We start from the raw sequence: 24,291 nt of genomic DNA, 5'->3' as shown, positions 1-24,291 counted from the left end.
TAAATTGTTAACAGTAATTAAGAGTTCAATGATCAAAATTAACAAATCAATAACCCTAATGACTATATATCATAATTTTTAAAATTTGGTAACAAAATATAATTTAAATTATGAATCAAATTGAGGCAACAAAAATATATTACCTAAACTAAGCTTAAGATTACTAAATTATTAGTAAATTTATATTTTGGTTACTTAATTTTAAAAAATTACAAAATAATTATAGAACTATTCAAAAGTTTCATTTAAGTTACTAGACTATTAGAATCAATGTTGTATAGCCTTCTCTATTCACACCGTTTGCACTAATCAAAAGCTCTCATTCTACTTCTCTTATTTGATTCAGTTTTTTATAAAACAACTTTAATCGTCAAGATTCTACAAACCAAAACTTAAATAGCTTTCTTTTTCGATTTTGACATTGACTATAAGATTGACTTGAATTTATAGTATATTCTTCTACTTATCAGTGGGTGTTGATCCATTACATCAATCCTCAAATCCTTACTTGAAGCTCCTTAGTTAGACTTTAGAAAAAAAACTTAACAACCTAATGACTTAAATGAAAACTTCCAAACAGTTTAGTGATTATTTTGTAATTTTTTGAAGTTTAATGACCAAAATGTAAATTTACTAACAGTTTAGTGACTAAGCACAGTTTATCCAAATATATTTTACCCAATATAAAAGGGTAAACTACAAAAATAGTCACTTTTGTTTGCCTCAGATTACATTTTAGTCACTTATGTTTGAATTGTTACGTTTTAGCCACTTATGTTATTATTTTGTTACAAAGTGATCACTATTTCGTTAAGTTCTATTATCTCCCTAACGGTAATCCTACGTGGCAGTCTGACTAGATTTCTAGTGTCAACTTAGATTTCCTAATGGGATGAGAATAGATTTTTATTTAAATAAATTTAATTAATTAAAATTTTTAAACCCTAAATTTTAGTTAAAAAACGGTTCATCTCCCCCATTTTTTTAGTTTTCTTTTTTTAGTTTTCAACACTAATTTAATCCCAGTAGATGGCTCAGGAATTCCTAGCTTCTCAAGGGAAACCGCTTCCCATATGTCATCCAAGATCACCACAAATCTACTCTTCCGAGACAATGTTTCAAACAGCATCTGTGCCCTTCTTGTTTCACATTCGTCACCACAAAAAGTTACTTTAATTTGACTTGCAATGGCCTTCTGTAGCTTAGCAATACTCATCTCCTTGGATGCAGTGATCCAAATCACAATATCGAACTTCTCCCTCTCTTGTAAGAGTTGATTGTTTATAAGTTTCATGATGCTTGTTTTCCCCACACCACCCATCCCCCAAAATCCAATCTTTCCAACCTCATCATCCATCAAGCACTTCCAAATCTCTTCCATACAGACCTTTGTACCTTCACCTGATAATCTTGTTGTCGACAAAACCTATCCAATCCATTGAGGATTGTCAACCACCAAACTTCCTGAAATTTGCCTTGCTGAATAAGTTCCTCAACTTCTCTTGTCCTCTTTAACACATCGTCTGCATGAAATCCACGTGTAAGAGTACTGCTTTCACCGATTCGTTCATTAAGGTTTTGAACTTCGCCATTGATTCTTTCAACGTTTTCTAACCATATCTAGACCTCCATCTTGAGTTTCTTTCTTAGCTGCAGCTCTACTTTCATTCTAGAATCTATATCTTCCTTCACAGCATTCAATTCCATTACTTTCCTTTTCAGGTCATTCATATGCTGATTAAGGCTTCTGTTATTGTCCCAGTGTTTATCAATCTTATTCAGAGCAAATTCCATGGCTGTAAGTTAAGAGTACTGAATAACATGTAATATGTTAGAAACTAAATAATAATGCATGGTCAGCTGTGTGTATCTAACCATGGCTAAAAAATAACTTTCTTAGTCAACTGAAAAAGAAAACTAAAAAAAAAGGAGATGAACGGTTTTTTAATTAAGATTTAAGGTTTAAAATTTTTAATTAATTAAATTTATTTAATTAAAAATATATTCTCATCCCATTAGGAAATCCAATTTGGCACTTAAAATCTAGTTAGACTGCCACGTAGGATTACTGTTGGGAGATAACGGAACTTAACGGAAGAGTGATCACTTCGTAAAAAAATAATAACATAAGTGACTAAGACGTAACATTTTAAATATAAGTGACTAAAATGTAACCTGAGCCAAACAAAAGTGACTATTTTTGTAGTTTACCCCAATATAAAATATTCTATTACCGTCCCCTTTTTTCTCTCTTTCAAAATACGCTCACTATTTTTTTTTCAAAAAAAAAAAAATTCAGCTCTCCTTTGTAAACTTCATTTGATCCTGCTTGCTCTTGTCTCTTTCTCTTTTTTTCCCCTCTTTAAGTTTACTTGTTTTCTTGTTGCCGCTTTGTTTCTTCTTATCCCTATATCGTAGCTTACAAAAACAAAATTCGCTTTTGTGATTCTCGTGTTCTCCGCAACGTTGAATTCGAATCTTTGAAGCTATTGTAGAACTGAGAATTAAGAACCTTCGATTCGTCCCTATTTCAAAGATAAAGTGACAGATGATTAGAGATCGAATGATTTAGGCGGTACTGATATCGCGGGAGCAAAGATTACGATCTAAGCTTCCGATTTTGCATAGTGAGCTGGAATTTCGGTTCTTGTTGGTGGATTTTGAGAGGACAGGAATGTCAAAGGTGGTGTACGAAGGATGGATGGTGAGATATGGACGAAGGAAGATCGGCCGCTCCTTCATACACATGCGGTATTTCGTGCTCGAAAATCGGCTTCTGGCTTACTACAAGAGAAAACCACAAGATAATCAGGTCTTTAATTTTTTTTTTTGTTTTAGAATTCTTAATTTTGCTTGGGCATTTTTTAGCTTCTTAAAGGATATAAGTATTTATAATAATTAAAAGAAGTTGATTTCGTCTTTTGTTTTTTAGGATTGCAGAAGAGAGAAAAGTTGCTTTTAAAATGTTAATTAAGAGCAATTGCCTTCGGTTTAATTTTATTTTAAGTAATGGAGCTTTTATGGTTAATGATGCCGTGCTTTTTGTAAAAGCAGGAGCATCTTGTTGACAAGATGCCTCACATTCTTACTGTTTATGAAAAGAGAGCAGAGTAATTTTTATTTTCATTTTTTCGAAAAACCTTTGTGTTTCTTCTGACTATTCGCTTTTGTGCATTGCGTTCATTTTATAACTAAATTCAAGCACTGTTGTTGACTGTTAAGAACGGTTGTGTTCCCAAAATCAGGTTCCAATAAAGACTATGTTGATAGACGGAAACTGTAGAGTGGAGGATAGAGGCTTGAAGACCCACCATGGACACGTGAGTTGTTGTCTCCTCGTTTGTATGTGTGTGTTTGCTTGTATTCTATTTTAGCATATCGATGTTATAATGGTAATTACAGTGCAAAATGCTGCTGTCGGTAGCCAAGGCTGAAACTCTCTAATATCATATATATACATAGATGTACTTGTATGTGTACATGTGTGTATTCGTAAGCATATTATCAGATCAGATGTAACCTGCATTCTTATACTGATGATTACTATGCATTTTATATTGTTGTCTTCTAGAGATTTGGTAGTCTCCTTATTGACCTGCTGTTTTGCTTATTATATTTTATTGCTCTTCCCTGTCCCCTGTATCTTTTGTTGAGACTCATGAATGCTCTCGCATATTGTCTCAGTTTATGCATGGTTGTTTGATCACAGTTATGTTTCATAAGAAGTTATATTCTAGTGCACTGTGAAATGTATTCCTTTTGATAGAACACTCGTTTATCCTTCATTTTGACTTTCTCATGGTTTATATTTTGCAGATGGTTTATGTTTTATCTGTTTACAACAAGAAAGAGAAGTACCACAGAATCACGGTTTGTTCTTATTTTAATTATAGAAAACAGTATATGAATGTATATTCTTAGATGCTTAATAACCTCATGTTGTTATGTTGGTTATTCAATTTGGAGAAATGAAACATGTTTTTGGCTTCTTCTCTCTTAGGCTCTTACCTGCTGTCAGGAGAGAGTTTCTAGGAATGAACCCCAATTGCTACTTTGCTGTTGGCAGATCACTTATCTCATGTACTTTTTGATAAATGAACAATGGTTTTGCCAGTTCTATGCTGAAGGACTTTAGTCACATTGGCATATATTGGTGATGCGCTTAGCTTTACTATATGGACATGTACTTGAGTTCCACTTTGATTGCTCTTGACGGTTTGGTACATCCTGAATTGAGTTAGCCTCTTTATTATGAGTGAATTTATTATTAAATGGGAAATTTTTATCTGACGAGACTAGAGGGGCATCTGTTTTCAAAGTGATACATGCTTAAATTGCACTGTGTTTCTCTGTCATTGTGGAAGCATAAGCGATAAATGTTTTGGATTTACTATGTGACCTCTTTGGTCCCTATGTTTCCTTTTACATCCAGTTACAAAATCTTATGCTTTTGAATTTTGGGAACCTAAAATAGATCCATGTCTGCTTTCTTCTTTCAAGATGGCAGCATTCAACATCCAGGAAGCCCTAATGTGGAAGGAAAAAATAGAGTCTGTAATTGATAAGGTACATCGCTGAGTTTGTAACCTAATTCCTGCTTCTTTCCATGTTTAAGACTTGCATTTTATAGTTGGTTCACCCTTATAACCTCTGTGCAATGGACTAGGGTCGTATTTTCTTTGTGAACTTAATATAAATTTTTTACGTTAATCTGTTACCCAGATCGATTTAATTGTGTGGTTACATCATTTTCATGTGCAGCATCAAGAGTCACAAGTTGCAAATGGAAACAAATATGTTTCTTTTGAATATAAATCTGGGATGGATAATGGGAGGACTGCTTCATCATCAGATCATGAAAGTCAGTAAGTGCCAATTTACCACCATTTTTCTTTTTGCTGTTGTCTATCTGTGTTGATAAAAGTGAATGTTATTTTGTGGCGAGTCTGGTGGGTGTGTGGCTGTGGTCTTTTGTAAAGCTACTTGAGTGTCTTCAAGTCTTCGGATCAAATCCTCATGGGTAGAGAGTTTTTTTCATAAATGAGTGGGAGAAGGTTAGAATAATTAATTGTGTCTTGTGTTTTGTTGGATTTCATGCATGTCTTGCATCTTACCCCGTGTTGCAACTTTTAAAGTACAACATAGATGAATTCTATGATATTTCATGTTTGGAGCAGGTATATAAGTTTTGCTAATTTCAATATAAGCCCATATCTTGTAACTAGTCTGCTGATTATAGATGAATATCAAGTAGTTCATTATCCTTGCATCTATGCTAGATTAATGCACAATTGAACTGCCTCCTGTTAAGTTTAGCGACGAGCTGAATAAAGCCTAGTTCATTTGCTCCAACTCCATATAAGGCTGATTGTCAAATTAAAATGAATTGAAGTACTTTGTTTCTTATCAGTTATTGGCATATCCTCCCAAGGTTTTCTTTGTAATGATAAGGCAAAAGATTAGCAATTCTTGGCCAAACTTTTAATTTCTTAATATTTTCTTCAGGTTTAGTGCCCAGGAGGATGAAGATGATGCTCCTCCAGATTTACTGAGGAGAACGACAATTGGAAACGGTTCTCATTTGATTTCCTTTTCTCATCTTTTCTACACTATTTAGTGCAATGTTAGGAAACTCAACATCTATATAAAAATGTCAGGTCCTCCAGATTCAATATTTGACTGGACACAGGACTTTGACTCAGAATTGTCAAATCAAAATGCGAACAACCAAGCTTTTTCTAGAAAACATTGGCGCCTCCTTCAATGTCAAAACGGTTAGTTTTTCATTTACCATTCCATTTTATTGGCTTTAAAGTTCAATCCAAGTAAAAATAGGTTGTAGTGAAAGACAAGAAGAGTATTTTAATTATCATAATGTTGCAGTGCCATTGATGGATCATTTATGAACCTGAACATTTTATTTGAAATGACAGGACTTCGCATTTTTGAAGAGCTTCTTGAAGTTGATTACCTTGTATGGAACTGTTCCATTTCTTGCTTTATGTCTTCTATTTATTTATTTTCTCAGTGCATTAAATTGTTGTGGGTGATAATTATAGCTTATACTTTCTTTATGTAGCCAAGGAGCTGTAGTAGGGCAATGAAGGCTGTCGGTGTTGTGGAAGCTACATGTGAGGAAATATTTGGTCTTGTAATGAGCATGGATGGAACTCGATTTGAGTAGGTTTCCTTATTTTTCCTGTTAAAATATATCTTTTAGTTTTCTCAATGTGTGATACAGATTCATACCTAGGTTATCCACTGAATTTGTGAGACTTTTCAAGAGTTATTTTGGGAAATTTCCCTATTTCTTATTTATATTAATTACTTTCTGCAGGTGGGATTGTAGCTTTCAGTATGGTAGTTTAGTTGAAGAGGTAGATGGGCATACTGCCATACTTTATCACAGGCTTCAGTTGGACTGGTTCCCTGTGTAATATATGCTCTCCAATTTAAATAATTTCTATTTTCTTTTATTGAATATTTATCTTTTGAAGCAGTACCAGCATAGTTCTGTTTTGGGAACCAAAAATTCTTAGGAAAACATGTTTAGAGATCGTGAACCCTTTTTAGCACATTTACTTTTGATGCGAGGCAAACTTTGGTTGTTGACACTATATTTTATCTAACCAAAGCATTTAGAAAATCCGAAAAATGGACAGGTTACGCTAAGTATGCCGGACACATGCTGGTAAGCATCAAAAGAAGGAATGAGAAAAGATAAACTTCACTCTGTATGAATAAAATGCGAGGAGAAAAAGTAAAAGGGAAAGCTGAGCAATTGGGACAGAAGTAATAGAAAAGGCCTAGAGATGGAGAGAAATGATTATGTGTATAGGTGTACTACAAGAATTGGAAATTGAAGCTTCTTTTTCTTCTTCTTCTTCTTCTTCTTCTTCTTCTTCTTCTTCTTCTTTTTTTTTTTTTTTTTGCATTTTGTGGCTTTGATATTTTACTGAAGTATTACCTTGTAATCTGGAATGGCTTTCGCTAAGATTGATGAAGAGTTAGTGGCTTTGCCTACTAAATTTTCTTCATATAAATCTTTATGTATGTATGTATGTATGTTTCGACAACGGGAGTGAGGGTTTTACGGCTTAGGGGCTTACTATTATTATTGGTTTTAGGGGTTAGGGGGTTACTATTATTACTATCATCCAAGCTTTTTTATAACACTTTGTTCACTTCATTCAGTGTCATTTTTGCAACTTTGTGGAACATTTCTATAATTATGCTTCAGTTTTCAAAATAAATCTTTGCTCATGAAGTATGCGCAATTTTAAAGTGTATGCACCATGTTTTTCCAGGTTTGTATGGCCTCGTGACCTATGCTATGTGCGTTATTGGCGCCGAAATGATGATGGAAGTTATGGTAAGTCTTTGCAGATTAACTTATATCTTAAATATATATTTATTTTCTAGCTTCAGATATTTCTCCTTTTCTCTTGTTCTGGTTATGGTGCAGTTGTATTATTTCGTTCTAGGGAGCATGAGAATTGCGGCCCACAACCAGGATATGTGCGGGCTCATGTTGAGAGTAAGCTTATGCTAATCCCTTGGCTGTGTTGAGACTTGAAAGACGAGTATTTAATTTGTAGTATATTGCACGCTAAGTCCAATTTTCTCAGGTGGAGGGTTCAACATTTCCCCTATGAAATCTCAAAATGGGAAGCCCAGAACACAGGTGCAGCATCTCATGCAGATTGATTTAAAAGGATGGGGCGTGGGTTATATTTCATCATTTCAGCAACACTGTCTTCTTCAGATGTTAAATAGTGTTGCCGGTGAGTTTTGTTTCTCTATTTTCATTGTTACATCACATTGAAAGATGGGATGATATTTCATATTTCCTTGTTATATTTCTTTCTATTCTCATTACTTCCATCAACAAAAAGAAAAAGTTTTTTCTTTTTCTTTTTTGCAATACCAATCTGATCTGCACCTTGACATCCCACTTGTCCTAGTAAACAGGGTTGAAGAATTAAAAAGAATGGTGTAATGCAATGTTAAGAAAACTACAATTCTGTCTTTTTTAATGGCTGTATTCATCATCCTTGTTTAAACATCTTTTAACCTCTCACTGCAGGATTGCGTGAATGGTTTGCTCAAACAGATGAAAGAGGTGCTACTCCTAGAATTCCAGTTATGGTCAATATGGCCTCATCTTCAGTTTCCTCAAAGAAGACTCAGAGGATGTTTGAGTTATCTGTTCCCTCTGCCCCTTCTCTTGATCAAACAAATGCTGCAAACCGAAACTCTGTGTTGATGGATGAATACTCTGACGAGGATGAAGAACAAATGCCTGAGGCAGAACAAGAGGTTTCATATTATCATTATCTTTATATAATTTTTGTTTGAATTATTCCTAACTGTAGGTTTCTTATTTCACTAAAATTTTCAGGCATATCCAACTAAAAGTGACAATGATTTCAAGAGAACAGGTGGGGTCCTACTAATAATCTTATATTGGATTCTTTTGTTGTAATTGGATAAGATAAATTTGTGGGACTGACTTTTTATCTCAAATATACAATGTTTTTTTATGAATTAAAGCCCTGGAAGAAGAACCAATTGAGAAAATTGATTTGTCATGCTTTTCTGGTAATCTACGACGCGATGACCGCGATAATTCTCGTAACTGTTGGACTATATCAGATGGTAACAATTTCAGAGTCCGTAGCCAACATTTTTGTTACAATAAAACAAAGGTTCCCATTCTTGTGCTTGTTCTTCTAGTTACATTTTGTACATGCAAATCAATATCTTATGTCTTTGTTTGCACTTCTCCCTATATGCAATGAAGATTCCTGCGGGGAAGCATTTAATGGATCTTGTTGCTGTTGATTGGTTTAAAGACACAAAAAGAATGGATCATGTTGCTAGGCGTCAAGGATGTGCTGCACAAGTGAGTCTGAGAAGTTATGTTTTATTGTAGTTTGCCTCTGTACTCTTCTGCTTCACTTCAATAGTCTGTACCTTATTTCCTGAGAAAGCTGGATTGTTAGTATATGGTTAGTTTATTTAGTTATTTCTGCTCCATTTGCTATTATGGTCTCTGTTCTGCCGTCCTTTAAGCCTTTACTTCAAATCACGGTGCACATTGTGATACACATGGGAGACAAAACCGGTTGCATTGTAACTGATTGGTTTACTTATATGTTGAGTTGCATTTCTTGTTGTAGCAACTCCACTACCTGAAATAGTTGTCATTTAGATTGGATTCAGGTTATGCATGTGGCAGATCAAAATTCTTTTGTTAGCTCCATTAGTTAGGTTGCAAGATGGAGGTATCAGAGTCTCATTCCTTTGGGCACCCCATCTGCGTGCTAAGACTTGAAACTAGGACCTCAAACTTGTCTGATGGTATTTTGGGAATAGAATCCACAACCTTCAAATATATCCACATTTTTTATTAAATGAAGGGTATATGATAGTTTTACAACTAAACAGGAAACGTTTTAATGGAAATGAAGTATAATTAACCTGAACCTACAGACTTAGTAGAAGGAACTCCAAATTAGAGTACCATGTTTATGTTACTACTGTGATTAAGCTAATTTTTTTGGTGAAAAAAATGGAACAAAGAGTTACATTACACTTATAAGAGCCATGCTTTGTCTTGGCCAAGTTTTCTTTGGTTATGGTTTTCTTGGATTGTCACCATGAACTATGTTGATGTGGAAAATCAATTAATTATTTTATGAAGTATATTTACAGTTCTCTAATCCTTGTTGTTTCCTTTTGTAGATTGCTTCACAAATGGGGCTTTTCTCTTTGGTCTTTAATGTTCAAGTAAGTATTCATGATGCAGGTAGTGTTGTATCCTATACTAATGGATCTGGATGTTGAGTGGTTTATGTTGTTTTTGCCCCAGGTTCCTGGCTCAACACACTATAGTATGGTATTTTATTTTGTGACAAAGGAACTAGTACCTGGTTCCCTTTTGCATCGATTTGTTGACGGTGATGATGAATTCCGCAATAGTAGACTGAAGCTTATTCCATCAGTACCAAAGGTATCTCTCTCTTCATTGTGTTTGGACTAATGTTTAAATCAGGATGTTTGAAACAGTTGGAGGCAGTCTTCCTTCTAATTGTCCCTCCATGGTTCTTTCCGTCCATTTACTTTGTCTATCCTTTGCTATTCTCCTTTGAAACCTTGTTCTTGAATTGTTCACCTGGGATCTTGCAGGGATCATGGATTGTGCGACAGAGTGTTGGGAGCACCCCTTGTTTGTTGGGAAAAGCTGTTGATTGCAACTATATCCGTGGTCCTAAGTACTTAGAAGTAAGGATCCTTATGATTTTTTTAATACCTAAATGTAGCAATATGTAAGGATCTTTGTGATGTAGGTTTATTTGTTTATTTCTCTCTGTAGGTTGATATTGACATAGGTTCTTCTACGGTTGCTAATGGAGTCCTGGGGCTTGTTATTGGTGTAATTACAACATTGGTGGTTGACATGGCTTTTCTTGTACAGGTAAGGTTCTTCTAAAACATAAGTTGCCTTAAACAGCACTGTTATCGGGAAAATAATACTTGCTTTGCAATTTATCACCGCACTGTACACTGACTTGCGAGCATTCAGATTTAGTAGGAAGTGGCATTAATGATTGTTTTCATTATTAATGGCATGTTAGGAGCAAAGAGTATACTCATAATAGTCTTCACATGATATCTAACCACACAATTCTGGTTTCATAGGGCTATACAGGGCTACTGCTCATCGCTGGTAGAATTTAGGCGTAGGCCATTGTAGTCACATTTGTGATTTACTTGTGTTGCATTACTATATGTTGGCTTAAAAGTGGTTGCATTTTTTTCTTTTAAATTTCCTTTTCTTTTCTCCACCTTAGGCAAATATGACGGATGAGCTGCCAGAGCGGCTAATTGGTGCGGTCCGTGTTTCTCATATAGAGCTATCGTCTGCCATAGTTCCAAAGCTCGACACTGATCCATCTTGATTGTGTTGACGGACTGCAACTGATTTTATACGAATCATTCTTCTGATATTCATACTTTCATTCACATTTTCTCTGTCATTAAATATTCAAGGAAGATGCCATCATTTTTTTCCCAAATAGGATATTCAAGAAAAGTAGTTAAAAGAAAATGAAAATTGTTTTGTCCGTTAATTCTATTTCTGGCTGGCTATTTGTTGAAGGAAATATAAAACTATGGAGCAAATAGAAGAGATGAAGAGATTGTGATGGATGATGGCCATGCTATTTTCATCATTTTTTGCAATATTATAATGTGTTATCTATCATTTTGTGGTTGAGAATATGAATGGTATATCGTGATAATTATCTTCTCTTATAATGTAGTTGGCGTGATAGGAAAGACTAAGAAATAATAAATGATGCTTATTTATCGGCGCTACTTGATGCATTTCTTGAAGATAATTTTAAGCAATTTCAGGGATTTTATTTGGTGATAATACAAAGCAGTGAAGATTTACGAATTCAATTCGTTTGTAAGGAATTCTCTACGTGCCTTGTTTTATACTTTTGAGAGTTTGCTTTTTTACTTTCGGTTGGAAAGGTGAGTGAGAGAGTAATATTTTTGTTGAATGGGTTTGACTTAAAATCTTTTATTGTAATTATGTGATATGGTAAATTCATTTCTAGACGTCCTTGCAAACGTAAGTTAAATCTAAACTACATTAACAATATGTCATTGATTATTTTCTCAAAATTTTTAGTTGTATATCATTGTATGTGTTAACTAAATTATTTATACAATGTATGCAATTATTCTAGTTTAAAATGTAAAAGAAAAGAAAATACATAATTGCGTGTTTAAATACTAAGCGATAAATTGAAAAGTTATGGAAAGTAAAATTTGATTGAAATTTAGTTCAAATGTCACTTTCAATAAAAGTTAAAATGTTGAATAATGTAAAGTGTGACAACATAGACCAAATTAATTTAAGAATTGAATATAGGCAGTGTGACGAGGCAATGGCTGCTTAACCAACACATATATAGAACTAGAAATAAAACAAATGAATAATGAGCATCCCATTCAGTCCATTCAAATAATTAACTAATTACAGGAAAATAAGGCATATATACTATATTTTTTAATGTATTTTATTCTATATTTATTTGAATATAAATATTATTATAATGCTTGGAGTTTACTAGCAAAGCAATTTGCTCGTGATTGCCAAGTTGGACCAAAATATTGATCCTCCAATGTCCCCTGTGGAATTTGCAATTGGGTTGGTCTAGGTCTCTGGATCAATAGTTAGTGAGACTTTTACTGCAAACAGTTGAGAAAATAATTGGTATACATTCAAAACTCAACTGCAGCCTTGCAAACAATGAAATGACTCAACTTATTACATTACATACAATTAGATTTTCTCAAATTTTTATGGTTTAATTATGCTTTAATCTATATACTCTTCGAACATTTTAAACTTAGTCTTTTTAATCTATATACAATAATATTATTCATGCAAGTTAAGATCACTCAACTATTAATGTCCGCGGAACAGAATAAATAAATGCCTGCCAACACATTATCGGTTGTCCGGCTAAACATGCGTGTCTGCGCCTTCAATTTGCATTTCTAAAACTCATCTTTATTTAATCAAATCAATCTAGAGAGCTGAATCTCATAAATTTAATTTACTGGAGAAAGTAAAGGGTTGACTTCAGTTTATAATATAGAAAACGTTGCATCCAAACTTTTAGTTCTCAAATAAAAGTTTATACGTAAAAGAAAATGATTTTTTTGAAGATTTTATAATAACCATCAGAATGGGTTTCTCCAATTATTTATTATTTACGAAATGAATTAAGGGTAATTTGTTTATTCATTAATAATAATAAATTGTTTAAGGTTATTTAAGTCGGGACAATTTGATTTTAGATATTTTTTATAGTGAATTTTCGTGTTTGGCCTAGTGATTAAAGGTTATTCACTCGTAAAATTCAACCAGATTTGAGCATCTAGTAATAAATTTCTATTTGGGTGATTCCTTTTGGATGTAGTGTACGTTCAAGCGATTATTATGAGAAAACGACCTAATATAAACAACATGACTTTTTGTGCATATAATTGAATAAAAATTAAAATTTCATATGTATAATTACATTAAATCAAAGTGTATGTAACACATTATACATTTTATTAAAATTCATGTATAAATTTGAAATTTATTCCTAAATCTTATTTATTAACTTAATTTTTGTTATTTTATTTAGTTAAATTAAAAATTTGTAGCAGTTTAATTGTATTCTTGGATTAATAAATTTCATCATTCATCTAAAAGATAAATTAGAAAATTATTTTTTATTTGATAAATATAATGATATATTCCTTAGAATTGAATAAATAAACAAATTATTTTTACATCATTTTGTGCATATGTAGAATTTGTTGGCCCTTATGTTATAGAATTGGAAGAGATATGATGATTATGTTATTTGTGGTTCTAAATGAATATACTGTAGATGAAATTAAAAGTATATGTATCTCCTTAATTGCCAATTAAAGAGAATTTTATTTTCATAAGTTTCCTTAGATTCCAAACCATTTTTTTATTCCTTTAATAGCCGAGAGGGTTTACATCACTTCTTTAAAAAAGGGGTATATTTAATGTTCAACAGAGAGAGAGAAGAGCGTTTATACTTAAAAAGGGAGAGTTTTTACTTGGACAAGAGGCGGCTATTAGATGGAGTTTGACGGAGTTGGGGGAGTGCGCGTTGGGTGCTCTTCCTAGAGATGTGAAGGTGAGCCAGCTTATTTCTCCATGCAAATGGGAGCGGGTGGAATACCAACTTTATTCGTCTGTCTTTAACGGGGTGGGGGCAACATTCATTTTGCCTCAACAACCGCCAGTGGCTAGGTGGCAAGCACCGGAGGGCTGATGGTGAGCAACATTTGTCATGAATAACTCAAAGATATTTAAATTTAGATCAAAATAAATCATGTCAAAATAAATCATGTAACTACAACTAAAATGAAATTATTACATGAACAAACAATTATCAATCTGTTATACGATTTATTCTAGTTTAAATTTCACTACATGTGATAATTTTAAATTGGTTAATAGAATCAAATTATTTTATGTCTAAATTATTAAATATTCAAACGTTAACTGAATAATTTTATTCTATGTCAATGTTGATCTTCTAAGATTAAGAGAGAATATAAAAATGAAAAACTAACAAGGAGAAGATGAAGATGTGTTTGAAGACTAAATTAATAGAATTTATAAATGCAAACGGTTATATTTTTGAATTATTTAGAATTAAGACACAATTGATAGAATGTATAATTATTAAGGAGTAAATGTATTATTATATCAATTAAATACAAAACAAAAGAGGTCGGATCAGTGACAAAATAGAAAAAAGTGGTTCTAATTTGGTGACTGAAACATTAACAGGCAAAAAATTTAGAGACTATATTTAAAATGGACTTTTCTATAAAAACTGTCTTTCGAGAAAAGTTGAATGTTGGTTTTCATCTTCCAAATTTTCTGCGTTTGACCCGTTTATTGCCTATCAATGAAGCCGACATCAATAATTGATAATTCCGTTTTCCATTGCCCCTCCCTGTTATTTATATGTCAGTCCTTTGAGATTGGAACTCAAAGGCAAAGCAAAGGTCGCCAAAGCCAAATCCATAGCAGTCCATCCTTTTGCAGCACCCGACGAAGCTCAAACTACTGCAAACCTACAATATCAACATATTTTCTCCCTCTATCAATGGCAACAAGCTTAAGCTCACATATAAGCCTCCAAACTTCAGAATCCAAAATTAGTGATTTTCCTGACTGGTATTCGCCGGAAACAGGAATCTATTCCAGCAAACATCCCTCTATATCTCTCCCCACGGATCCATTTCTTGATATTGTTTCCTTCGTTTTCTCTCACAAACATGATGGGGTCACTGCTTTGATCGATTCCTCCTCTGGGTATTCAATACCTTATTCAAAGCTTTTACCTTTAATCCAATCCATGGCCTCTGGTCTCCACCACCTAGGTGTTTCTCAAGGTGATGTAGTCTTGCTTCTGTTGCCAAATTCTTCTCACTTTCCCATCATTTTCTTCAGCGTTCTATATTTAGGTGCAATAGTTAGTGCCATGAATCCACTAAGTAGTACGTTTGAGATCAAGAAACAGGTTTCTGATTGTAGTGTACGTTTTGCTTTTACTTCACTTGAAAAGATTGACCAACTCAACAACTTGGGTGTTCATGCAATTGGGGTACCACAAAACATCGACTTTGATTCAGAAAATATTGGTTTTTCCCCTTTCCATGAGCTTAATGGTGGCCGATTTGGTAAAGCACCAAGGCCAGTAATTAGGCAGCAAGACACTGCAGTAATTATGTATTCATCAGGTACTACAGGTGTTAGTAAGGGAGTTGTATTAACACATGGGAATTTAATAGCTACGGTTGAGCTTTTTGTAAAATTTGAAGCTTCACAGTATGAATATTCAAGTTCAAAGAATGTTTATTTAGCTGTGGTGCCTATGTTCCATATCTATGGATTATCACTTTTTGTGGTTGGATTGTTATCACTGGGTTCTACCATTGTTCTCATGCGGAGATTTGATGGCAATGAAGCGGTGAAACTAATTGATTACTACGGAGTTACTCACTTTCCACTTGTTCCACCTATACTAACAACATTGATAATGACAGCCAAAGGTGCTACCAATACTGAAAATAGCTTCAAGAGTTTGAAACAGGTTTCTTGTGGTGCTGCTCCCACAAGCAGGAAAATCATAGAGGACTTTTTTCAGGTTCTTCCTCACGTTGATTTCATTCAGGTATATATATATTAAGGCTTAGCACTTACTTGGTGATTAAGTAACTATTAGCCCTAGAATTTGATTCTTAAGCTTGATTGAATGTTATATGTTAATAGGGTTATGGCATGACTGAAACAAGTGCAGTAGGAACTCGTGGATTCAACACCCAACAATGTCATAAATATTGTTCAATAGGACTTCTTGCCCCAAATATGCAAGCTAAAGTGATGGATTGGAATTCTGGCTCTCCTTTGCCTCCGGAATATTATGGCGAGCTTTGGCTAAAGGGACCTGCGATTATGCAACGTAAACAATTAACGAACTCTTCATTAAAATATGGGGTGACCTCATACATTTGAATATGATTAGGTAGCTTATGTGATTTTGCAGGATACTTGAATAATGATGTGGCCACCAAGATGGCAATTGACGAAGATGGTTGGCTACGTACTGGTGACATAGTTTGTTTTGATGAAGATGGGTATTTGTATGTATCTGACCGCTTAAAAGAGATTATAAAGTACAATGGCTATCAGGCATGGCTTTCATACTTTACAACGAGTCATAATCTAATGATCTAAAATCCCTTTTAACATGGTATTTACAATTTCATGTATCATTCAGATAGCACCTGCTGATTTAGAGGCAATATTGATTTCCCATCCCCATATACTTGACGCTGCTGTAATTGGGTAAGTAGTAATTTTCTCCAATGCTAAACAAGGAAGCATTTTGCCTTTGATTCCTCGAAGGATAAATGAACCTATTTGTTTCTATTTTGAGTGCCTTAGAGAAATGGATGAAGTATATGGGGAGATACCAGTGGCATTTGTGGTAACAAGGCATGGTAGTACACTCAACCAGGAAGATGTGATGGGCTTTGTGGCTATGCAGGTGAGCAAGTTGTTGCCAAATCATACCAAATACCGCCAGCTTTTTCATTTTTTTGCTGTCTTGTTTATTAAACACTTACCAGCTACTTTCTTCTTTATTATTTATTAGGTTGCACCTTATAAGAAAATAAGAAAGGTGGTGTTTACAAAATCAATACCAAAGTCTGCTACAGGCAAGATCCTTCGAAGAGAACTTAAAAAGTTGTTAAGCTCAAGTTGTAGACTGTAACATCATCTTTGAGTTTATTCGCCTTTTAAGTTCAACGTTCCATATTTGTGCTTCATGTAATTATATTTACCATATCTGCAGTGAAATAGAATCCTCAGATTCTGCAAAAATTGGAAGAAAACTCCTACTACCTTACTTCCATTATATTACCATTGCATAATGATGAGATAAATACATAGATATTGCATAATTTTAGATTGGGATAATATAATTTTTGGTCCCTGAAATTGGCAACTAGGTTTGCTTTGGTATTTGCATTTTTTTTGTCTACTTTGGCAGTTAAACTTGACAATTAGATTCATTTTGGTAAAATATATAATGAAAAATTGATGATGTGGCACTCTAAGATTGTGCCACATCATCACTTGAAAATTAAAATATTTATATAAATTTTCAGAAGATGTGGTACAATTTCAGAATATCACATTTAGTATTTTAATAACCTGGTTGATGGTTGAACAAGTCAAAATACTTGTCCCTGATTCAACCAATTTGATCAGTTCAATCACCATTCTAAAAAATTAATTTTTATTAATCCTTTTCAATTGTCATTTTTGTCCTAATTTTTTATTTTTACAAATTTCAAATAGTTTTCGAATCAATCGGTTCAACACCTTTGTTTAGACTATTATATAGATTAATTCTCAATCTATCCAATCCGTTTATGTTTCAATAACACTGGTCACATCATTAAAGACAAAAATAGATCTAGTTGCCAAGTTTAAAGATCAAAGTGAACCAAAAAAAAAGTACAGGTACCAAAGTGTAGTTAGTTGCCAAGTTGAAGGGCTAATAATTGTATTATCCCTTTTAGATTTGATGAAATAGACCGCTTGTTTTTACGGTTACTGACACCTTCATATCAAAACAAAGGGGAAAAAAATCTCATCGTGTTTGATGAGACGTTAGTTTACGTCCATACAAACTTTTGATGATACGCGTCACCTCACTTGTGAAAATGGAGAGTTTCTTGGAAATTCTTTTGCTCACTCCAAAACATTCTCAATGGCAACGCCATTCCTCACCACGTCCACCACTTTGTCCCTTTCTCTTTCAACCCATCTCCACCGTCTTTCCAGTTCCTTATCCTCTACTTGTTTCCCTTTTAAGCCAAACCTCCACAGAGTCCGTAGAAGCCCATCACTTCTTGCTTCCTATGGAAACCCACACTTATTTAACCACGAAGATCATCATTCCACCTATAAATCATTGCTATCCACCAGAATTCTTGGACCCAAATCCAATTTCTTGCAAATGGGTCCTTCAGAAACTAGCTGTAGCAGAGAAATTTTAGTCAAATCCTCTGCATCAGACAGTAGTAACACTGTCATCTCCACTCTATCTCAAAAAGTGAGTAAATTTCCTTTTGTTTTTAATCAAAAATGAAAGCTTTACCAAATGTTTATTGACATGATTTAGTTATATAGGTGTTTGGGGTTTTGCACTTGGTTGTTTCGCTTGGGATAGTTCTGGCAATGGATAAGTTCTTGAAACAAGCTTTTGTGGCTGCTGCTATAAAGTTCCCCAGTGCATTATTCGGAATGTTTTGTATATTTTCTGTTTTGGTCATACTTGATACTACTATCCCTGCTGCTGCAACAAGCTTGATGAACTTTTTTGAGCCAGCCCTCATGTTCATTCAGAGATGGCTTCCACTGTTTTATGTTCCAGCTTTGGTGGTTCTGCCACTTTCTGTTAGAGATATTCCTGCTGCTTCAGGCCTCAAGATATGCTTCATCATAGGTATACTTTAAGGGTGATATTTCTTAATTGTTGATTCTTTTTGGATTGATTTTTGCATCAATTAAAGTCATTTGCCTTTCTCAATGAGAATGGTATATTACTGTTCTCTTCCAAGAATCACAGATACTGTGGAAGGAAATTGCCTCACACATCACATGCCATTGTTGCTTCCAACTGTAAAATAGAAGATTTGTGACAATTGGAACCTTTCTTGTAAGGTTCTGTTTATTTATTTTGAGTTGCTAGTACGTGTTTGATACTGGAAACTTGAATTTTAAGTTTCGTACTTATGAGATGAAAAGGGGTGAATAGTGCCCTACCTGGAAACTTCCTCTCAACTTATGGTCGCCTTTGTTATAATAACTTTTCTGATAATTTAATCATGATTTTATTTATTTATTATGGAATCTATTTATCATAAACATGAGAATGTAATTTTCTAATAAAATATGGGAAAATTAGATTGGAAAGTTAAAAATAATATAAAGACAAAATTAATTCAAAATATTGGTTTAAGGTATTTATTAATAAACTAAAAAAAGCTATTACTTTGCAAGTATTATATATGCCTAATTTTTTAATTTATTCCAAAAGGTTTTATATATACATTATATTTAAAAATATATGTAGGATAAATTTGAAACAGTTTTTCTTTCTATTAATATTATAAATAATTTTTTAAATATCAATTAAAATTTATTATTTAATATTTAAACCAGATATTTATTAAGAATAAAGTTTATTATAAAACTAAATATATAAATATTTTTTTGACAAAAACATAAATATTTTATTTTATTTAATAAGAGTAAATTCATAAATTATAATTACATTCTTAAAAAAAGTATTTTCTAAATCAAAAGGTAACTTTTTCGGTAATTACTTTCCCAAGACTCACATTCTTTAAAGTAACTTCCCCGACATTCATTTTATTAGGATTCACATTTCGAAACACCAAAAGCTACCTATATGTGCAGAGGCGTGGCAAGTATAGGATGTATGTACATGTCTTTCTGTTTAGTTTTAAATGTCAGCATCGTTTTGAATGTTGTCCATTTCACTTTGAAATGAATCACCAATCCACCAGGACAAAACTGGGTGATATTTTCTGCTTTGATCCCGAACTCACCGTTATGAAGGTAGGTACCCTGTAGTCTGAGACCGATATTCATGCCTCATTTTTACGTTCATTTGTCACGAATTACATCAATCTGTTATTCATTTTTCACCTGTTTTAATCTCTAATATAGTTGCAAATAAGTGTGCTTGATTCTTCTGCAGCTGGAGGATGGTTAGCTTCTCTTTGTGTTGCGGGTTTTACAGCTATTGCCATTAGGAAAATTGTGAATACAGAAATGGTAGATGCTGAGCCTATGGCAAAACCTTCCTCATTTGCTCCTATAGAATTTTGGACTTGGGGTGGTATCTTTCTTGCATCATTTGTTAGTGCAATTTTTTATCCCACAGCATTAGGGACAACTGCTCGAACATGCCTTCCCTTCCTACTTGCTTCCACTGTGCTAGGCTACATGGTTGGTTCGGGGTAAGTTTTCATTTTTTTTCATCTTTACAGCAGATTCATATGGACAGGTTTTTCCTAATAACAACTATAACATAATTTTATGAAATTTGTGCTAATTTGTATTCTTCTGATTTCAGGTTGCCATCTGCTGTGAAAAAAGTTCTTCATCCGATTATTTGCTGTGCACTCTCAGCAGATCTTGCAGCAGTGGCTTTTGGGTACATTTCACAGTCGGGAGTTGATGCGGTATTAGGTATTATTTAAAAGCTGATCTTTCTTGTTCTTTAATTAAAGGAAATCCAACATGGGAGTGTCACAAATGCATTCCATCCTCGAATTTGCAATTCTTGACAAGTTTCTTGTATTAAGGTTCGTGCTTTACGTGCAAGTCTTTGTTATGCTATGTAGATATAACGATGTTGGTCTTGGTTCCTGCAGGAGATTACCTTACAAAGGTGTCATCTAATCCTGGAGCTGGTGATGTTCTCATGGGATTTTTGGGCTCTGTCATTCTTTCTTTTGCTTTCTCAATGTTCAAACAAAGAAAGGTAACTTACCGCCCTTCAAATTCAGCAAACAACACAATTTCATGATCTCCCTTTCACACTATCAATGATCCATAAGCCAACAATAAGTTTAATCCCAAGGGTCAACTTTACCGTTATGAAATATCCAACTTAATGGCAGGCCTTATGCTCCAAATATATGGATAATTAAAAATAATAATTATACCAAAGTTGGACACGTACTCATATTTGATACCTACCATCGAGTACGAGTAACATAAGTCCTAACTAATGAAATACTTTGATGAGTACTAATAACTGCTGCACTTGACTTTTACAGCTTGTCAAGAGACATGCAGCTGAGATTTTCATATCAATCATCTTGTCAAGTTTGTTTTCTTTGTATTCAACTGCTCTTGTTGGACGTCTTGTTGGATTAGAACCAAGTCTGACAGTTTCAATTCTACCGAGATGTATAACTGTGGCATTAGCTCTCAGCATTGTTTCCCTTTTTGAAGGTAAGATAACTCGCTACACGGTCTACACTCTATAGGACTTTGCAGGCAACTATGTCTTCTGATTCATTTATGACATAACTAAGCACATAAATGGAGAAGATAAACCATGCTTCAGTAGATATAATAGCTTGTCTATATTGCTTGTAGGCGCCAATTCATCTCTCACAGCTGCAGCAGTTGTAGTGACTGGTCTAATTGGTGCAAATTTCGTGCAAGCAACACTTGACAAATTACGTTTTCGTGATCCTATTGCTCGAGGAATAGCGACTGCATCTAGGTATATACCTGATAAAACCAGTGAGAGCTAACTATTCTTGATTATGTATCTACTCTCATTTTGTTGACATCTTTACTTGTATTGGTCCAGTGCCCATGGATTGGGAACAGCTGCATTATCAGCCAAGGAGCCTGAAGCCCTTCCATTTTGTGCCATTGCTTATGGTCTCACTGGTATATTTGGCTCATTGTTTTGCTCAGTACCGGTAATCAGACAAAGCTTGCTCGCAATCGTCGGCTGACACTACCGGTTGTAACAATTCTGCACACTTGCTTGTCCCCGTCAGATTGATTATATTATACAGCATTAGGTCAACTCTAAACAATGATGCTGCAAATATTTCATCATATCATTATTTGTGTTTTGAATATCGTTTTATAAAATGCTCTTTATTTTCTTACCACTTAACTTTCAATTAAAAAAAAGACACCTAATCAACAAATGCTACTTGGAGGATATTAGGAAAAAAAAGTTAAAAAACTGGAAATTACAGACGTGATCATTATGCCACCATGATAGATATGGCACATACTCATAGAAGGAACATCCTTTAGTTCCTTATTGTAATCGTAACATACAATGTTGTCAAAATAACATCATCTTGGATATTATTTCCTTTTCTGCACTACTTGTTTGCGCTTTTTTTCTTTAATTTTGTTTTACACGTTATTAAAAAGTGTCGCAACAGATTGGAGAATGTCACATTATGGCCATGCTCCATAGCCAATCCTCTTATTCCAAAAACAAAAACAAAAAAAAACAAAAATCATAAGCATCATTAATGATTACAAACAAGAAGCGTAGAGATGATGGAATCCTTGTATGAACTTCTTGAATTTGATCTCTGATTCGTTTTTCTAAATTACAACAGGAGAAAATAAATACATAGGAGGTGGAAATTGTGGAAAGCTTAAAAGAGTGAAGCCAAAGCCAAAGCCTTGCCCAATGTATGAGGAAACTCTTAGGCTTTTGTTGCTTGTAATGGAGCTGCAGTTTTGCTAGCGGTAATTTGCTCATACAGGTCTCTTATCTTCAACCCCACAATGGTTTGGAAGAGGCCAGTTCCATTGTTACTTCCTGGGAAATCAGCATGCTTCAACATTTGTTGAGTGACTTCTCCATAGAACTTGGTAGAGAGGTTGCTTAAATGGCTTTCTACGTATATCAGTTCATCTAATCTGTCAAATTGCCCGTCCATCTCCAGAACAGAAACCTAAAGACAAGAAGCATAGCATTGCCATCAAAGAGTTCAAAACAAAAGTTTACAACATGAGGGCGGTTCATTAATGGTTTTAATAGAGAAGGAAGAATAAATACCTCATGGCCGAAGTATGTGTCAGGGCCATAGGAGAATTTGATGCCAGGGTAAGAACAAGTGAGCTTCCTTCCACATGGTATCCATGAGATGGTTGAGCCTTCGTCAAATAGGTAAACTGGACTGAAATGCTCCACCCCTTCTTTCATTATCAACCTCACTCTCAAAACCTTCCCCTCATTGTCATCTGGGATCAGCTGAGTTGGGAGCACTTCGATTACTGCATCGGCGTATTGCTTTTGAGGATCTGCAGTACAAGATTGGACAAGGTCCTAAGTTTTGTATGCTTGTAGCTACCAGTCTTGGTCTGGTTTTGAATAAAATTAAATAAGCAGTAGAGAGAATCATGATAGTGTTTATACCGATAAAGGCATCGAAATCAGGCTTCCTGGCTTCAATACTGGCTTTAATGCTTTCAAGGCTGTGTCCTCTCTCAGCCATGTCCCTCTGCAATGTTTGTAAGATGAAGCTAATGAGCAAAAACCCATGCTTAGAATTTGCACAATTCTCACATTTAAAAAAAATACAAAGTTGGTCACCTGAATTTTCCATGCAAATTTGACCTCATTGCTGATATCCAAATAGATACTGAAGTCTAACAGATCCCTCACACGTTCATCAAACCTATATATTATAGAACAAACCACTCATTAACTGTAACATGCAAGTCGAGGAGTGCTTGCTAACACTATTGGAACAAATTCAATGCGTCCAGGCCCAACAGGCTAGGAGAAAGAATGAATGAATGAATGAATGGTTGTAATGTGTAGTTTATGACTTACATGGGGTGCAGTCCCTCGATGACAAGGATCTTTGGAGGCTTAATTAGCTCAGGAGGATCCAAGAGACCAGAAACATGGTTGTAGATAGGCTTGTCGACAGCAATACCGCTCTTGAGAGCCTTAACTTGTTCATACATGAGGTCAAAGTCGTTGGCTCTTGGGTCAAGTGCTGTCACTCCCTTCTCTTTCCTTCCAGTTCTGTCAAGTGAATGATAATCATCTAAACATATCACAGTGGTCATATCACTGATCAGTGTGTTGGAATCAGGGTTGCCTCCCTTTGGTGGCTCAGCTGCACCACCGAACACACTTGTTAGCCTCCTCATGAAGGTACTCTTCCCACATCCTGAGTCAGCAGCTAAACCAATCACAACTGTTTGTGAGTCACCAGCTGAGCAGGTTATCACACATGAGCTGCTGCCACCTCTCTTGCTAGTTCTCTTGCTAGTTCTGTAGAAAACTAGGTGGTTGTGGTGAGAACTGAAGTGGGTTTTTGATGGTGTGGAGACTGAACATGTTGAATTGAGAGATTGGGTGGTGTATACTGGGCAAACTGCCATTGTTTAGCTACCTCACTCTCTCTGGTTCTGTCTGCTAGGAAGCAGAATTGTAGAGTAGAGAGCTTTAAGAGAAGAAGAGGTTGCTAAAAATGGGCAAATAGTGTTAGATGGTCCTCAATCAAAGACCACATAAAAACGTGTTTGGATTATTGTCCTTACAAGGG

At 34.5% G+C, this 24,291-nt stretch overlaps 4 protein-coding genes across 4 annotated transcripts; 3 read left to right on the top strand and 1 right to left on the bottom strand.

Annotated features, from left to right (window-relative positions):
* The first annotated feature begins 2,289 nt into the window (after positions 1-2,289).
* Positions 2,290-11,269, top strand: LOC105789400 (protein ENHANCED DISEASE RESISTANCE 2). Its single transcript, XM_012616785.2, has 22 exons — positions 2,290-2,812; positions 3,246-3,320; positions 3,817-3,870; positions 4,501-4,566; positions 4,762-4,865; positions 5,506-5,573; positions 5,658-5,774; positions 5,934-5,974; positions 6,080-6,180; positions 6,338-6,433; positions 7,308-7,372; positions 7,466-7,537; positions 7,629-7,784; positions 8,087-8,319; positions 8,402-8,441; positions 8,554-8,708; positions 8,804-8,905; positions 9,748-9,792; positions 9,875-10,015; positions 10,192-10,287; positions 10,379-10,480; positions 10,857-11,269. Exons 1-22 carry the CDS (start codon positions 2,675-2,677, stop codon positions 10,962-10,964), a joined length of 2,175 nt encoding a protein of 724 aa, XP_012472239.1. The 5' UTR covers positions 2,290-2,674; the 3' UTR covers positions 10,965-11,269.
* A 3,217-nt stretch (positions 11,270-14,486) lies between these two features.
* Positions 14,487-17,014, top strand: LOC105789399 (4-coumarate--CoA ligase-like 6). The gene is made up of 6 exons (XM_012616784.2): positions 14,487-15,800; positions 15,899-16,088; positions 16,173-16,318; positions 16,407-16,474; positions 16,574-16,676; positions 16,785-17,014. Exons 1-6 carry the CDS (start codon positions 14,529-14,531, stop codon positions 16,902-16,904), a joined length of 1,899 nt encoding a protein of 632 aa, XP_012472238.1. The 5' UTR covers positions 14,487-14,528; the 3' UTR covers positions 16,905-17,014.
* An 852-nt stretch (positions 17,015-17,866) lies between these two features.
* LOC105789396 (plastidal glycolate/glycerate translocator 1, chloroplastic) lies at positions 17,867-21,873 on the top strand. The gene is made up of 8 exons (XM_012616781.2): positions 17,867-18,254; positions 18,332-18,647; positions 19,929-20,190; positions 20,307-20,422; positions 20,608-20,717; positions 21,016-21,193; positions 21,341-21,470; positions 21,561-21,873. The coding sequence occupies exons 1-8, from the start codon at positions 17,910-17,912 to the stop codon at positions 21,709-21,711; spliced, it is 1,608 nt and encodes a 535-aa protein (XP_012472235.1). The 5' UTR covers positions 17,867-17,909; the 3' UTR covers positions 21,712-21,873.
* Positions 21,874-22,277: 404 nt separating this feature from the next.
* LOC105789397 (phosphoribulokinase, chloroplastic) lies at positions 22,278-24,291 on the bottom strand. The gene is made up of 5 exons (XM_012616782.2): positions 23,568-24,291; positions 23,325-23,409; positions 23,148-23,232; positions 22,788-23,032; positions 22,278-22,683 (listed from the first exon to the last, which is right to left on the bottom strand). Exons 1-5 carry the CDS (start codon positions 24,125-24,127, stop codon positions 22,432-22,434), a joined length of 1,227 nt encoding a protein of 408 aa, XP_012472236.1. The 5' UTR covers positions 24,128-24,291; the 3' UTR covers positions 22,278-22,431.

The sequence above is a fragment of the Gossypium raimondii genome, chromosome 2, assembly GCF_025698545.1.
Source record: "Gossypium raimondii isolate GPD5lz chromosome 2, ASM2569854v1, whole genome shotgun sequence".
Classification (NCBI taxonomy): domain Eukaryota; kingdom Viridiplantae; phylum Streptophyta; class Magnoliopsida; order Malvales; family Malvaceae; genus Gossypium; species Gossypium raimondii.
This window is presented reverse-complemented; position numbering and strand designations above follow the sequence as displayed.

Excerpts from the sequence above, each read along its gene's own strand:
- LOC105789400 (XM_012616785.2), top strand. The coding sequence starts at position 2,675 with ATGTCAAAGGTGGTGTACGAAGGATGGATGGTGAGATATGGACGAAGG. Across the intron at positions 9,793-9,874 it reads CTTTGGTCTTTAATGTTCAA|GTTCCTGGCTCAACACACTA; the intron begins GTAAGTATTCAT and ends TTTTTGCCCCAG. Across the intron at positions 10,288-10,378 it reads GTGGTCCTAAGTACTTAGAA|GTTGATATTGACATAGGTTC; the intron begins GTAAGGATCCTT and ends TTCTCTCTGTAG.
- LOC105789399 (XM_012616784.2), top strand. The coding sequence starts at position 14,529 with ATGAAGCCGACATCAATAATTGATAATTCCGTTTTCCATTGCCCCTCC. Across the intron at positions 15,801-15,898 it reads CTCACGTTGATTTCATTCAG|GGTTATGGCATGACTGAAAC; the intron begins GTATATATATAT and ends ATATGTTAATAG. Across the intron at positions 16,677-16,784 it reads TGGGCTTTGTGGCTATGCAG|GTTGCACCTTATAAGAAAAT; the intron begins GTGAGCAAGTTG and ends ATTATTTATTAG.
- LOC105789396 (XM_012616781.2), top strand. The coding sequence starts at position 17,910 with ATGGCAACGCCATTCCTCACCACGTCCACCACTTTGTCCCTTTCTCTT. Across the intron at positions 18,648-19,928 it reads CAAGATATGCTTCATCATAG|CTGGAGGATGGTTAGCTTCT; the intron begins GTATACTTTAAG and ends ATTCTTCTGCAG. Across the intron at positions 21,194-21,340 it reads CATTGTTTCCCTTTTTGAAG|GCGCCAATTCATCTCTCACA; the intron begins GTAAGATAACTC and ends TATTGCTTGTAG.
- LOC105789397 (XM_012616782.2), bottom strand. The coding sequence starts at position 24,127 with ATGGCAGTTTGCCCAGTATACACCACCCAATCTCTCAATTCAACATGT. Across the intron at positions 23,233-23,324 it reads AATTTGCATGGAAAATTCAG|AGGGACATGGCTGAGAGAGG; the intron begins GTGACCAACTTT and ends CAAACATTGCAG. Across the intron at positions 23,033-23,147 it reads TGATTTCGATGCCTTTATCG|ATCCTCAAAAGCAATACGCC; the intron begins GTATAAACACTA and ends CTTGTACTGCAG.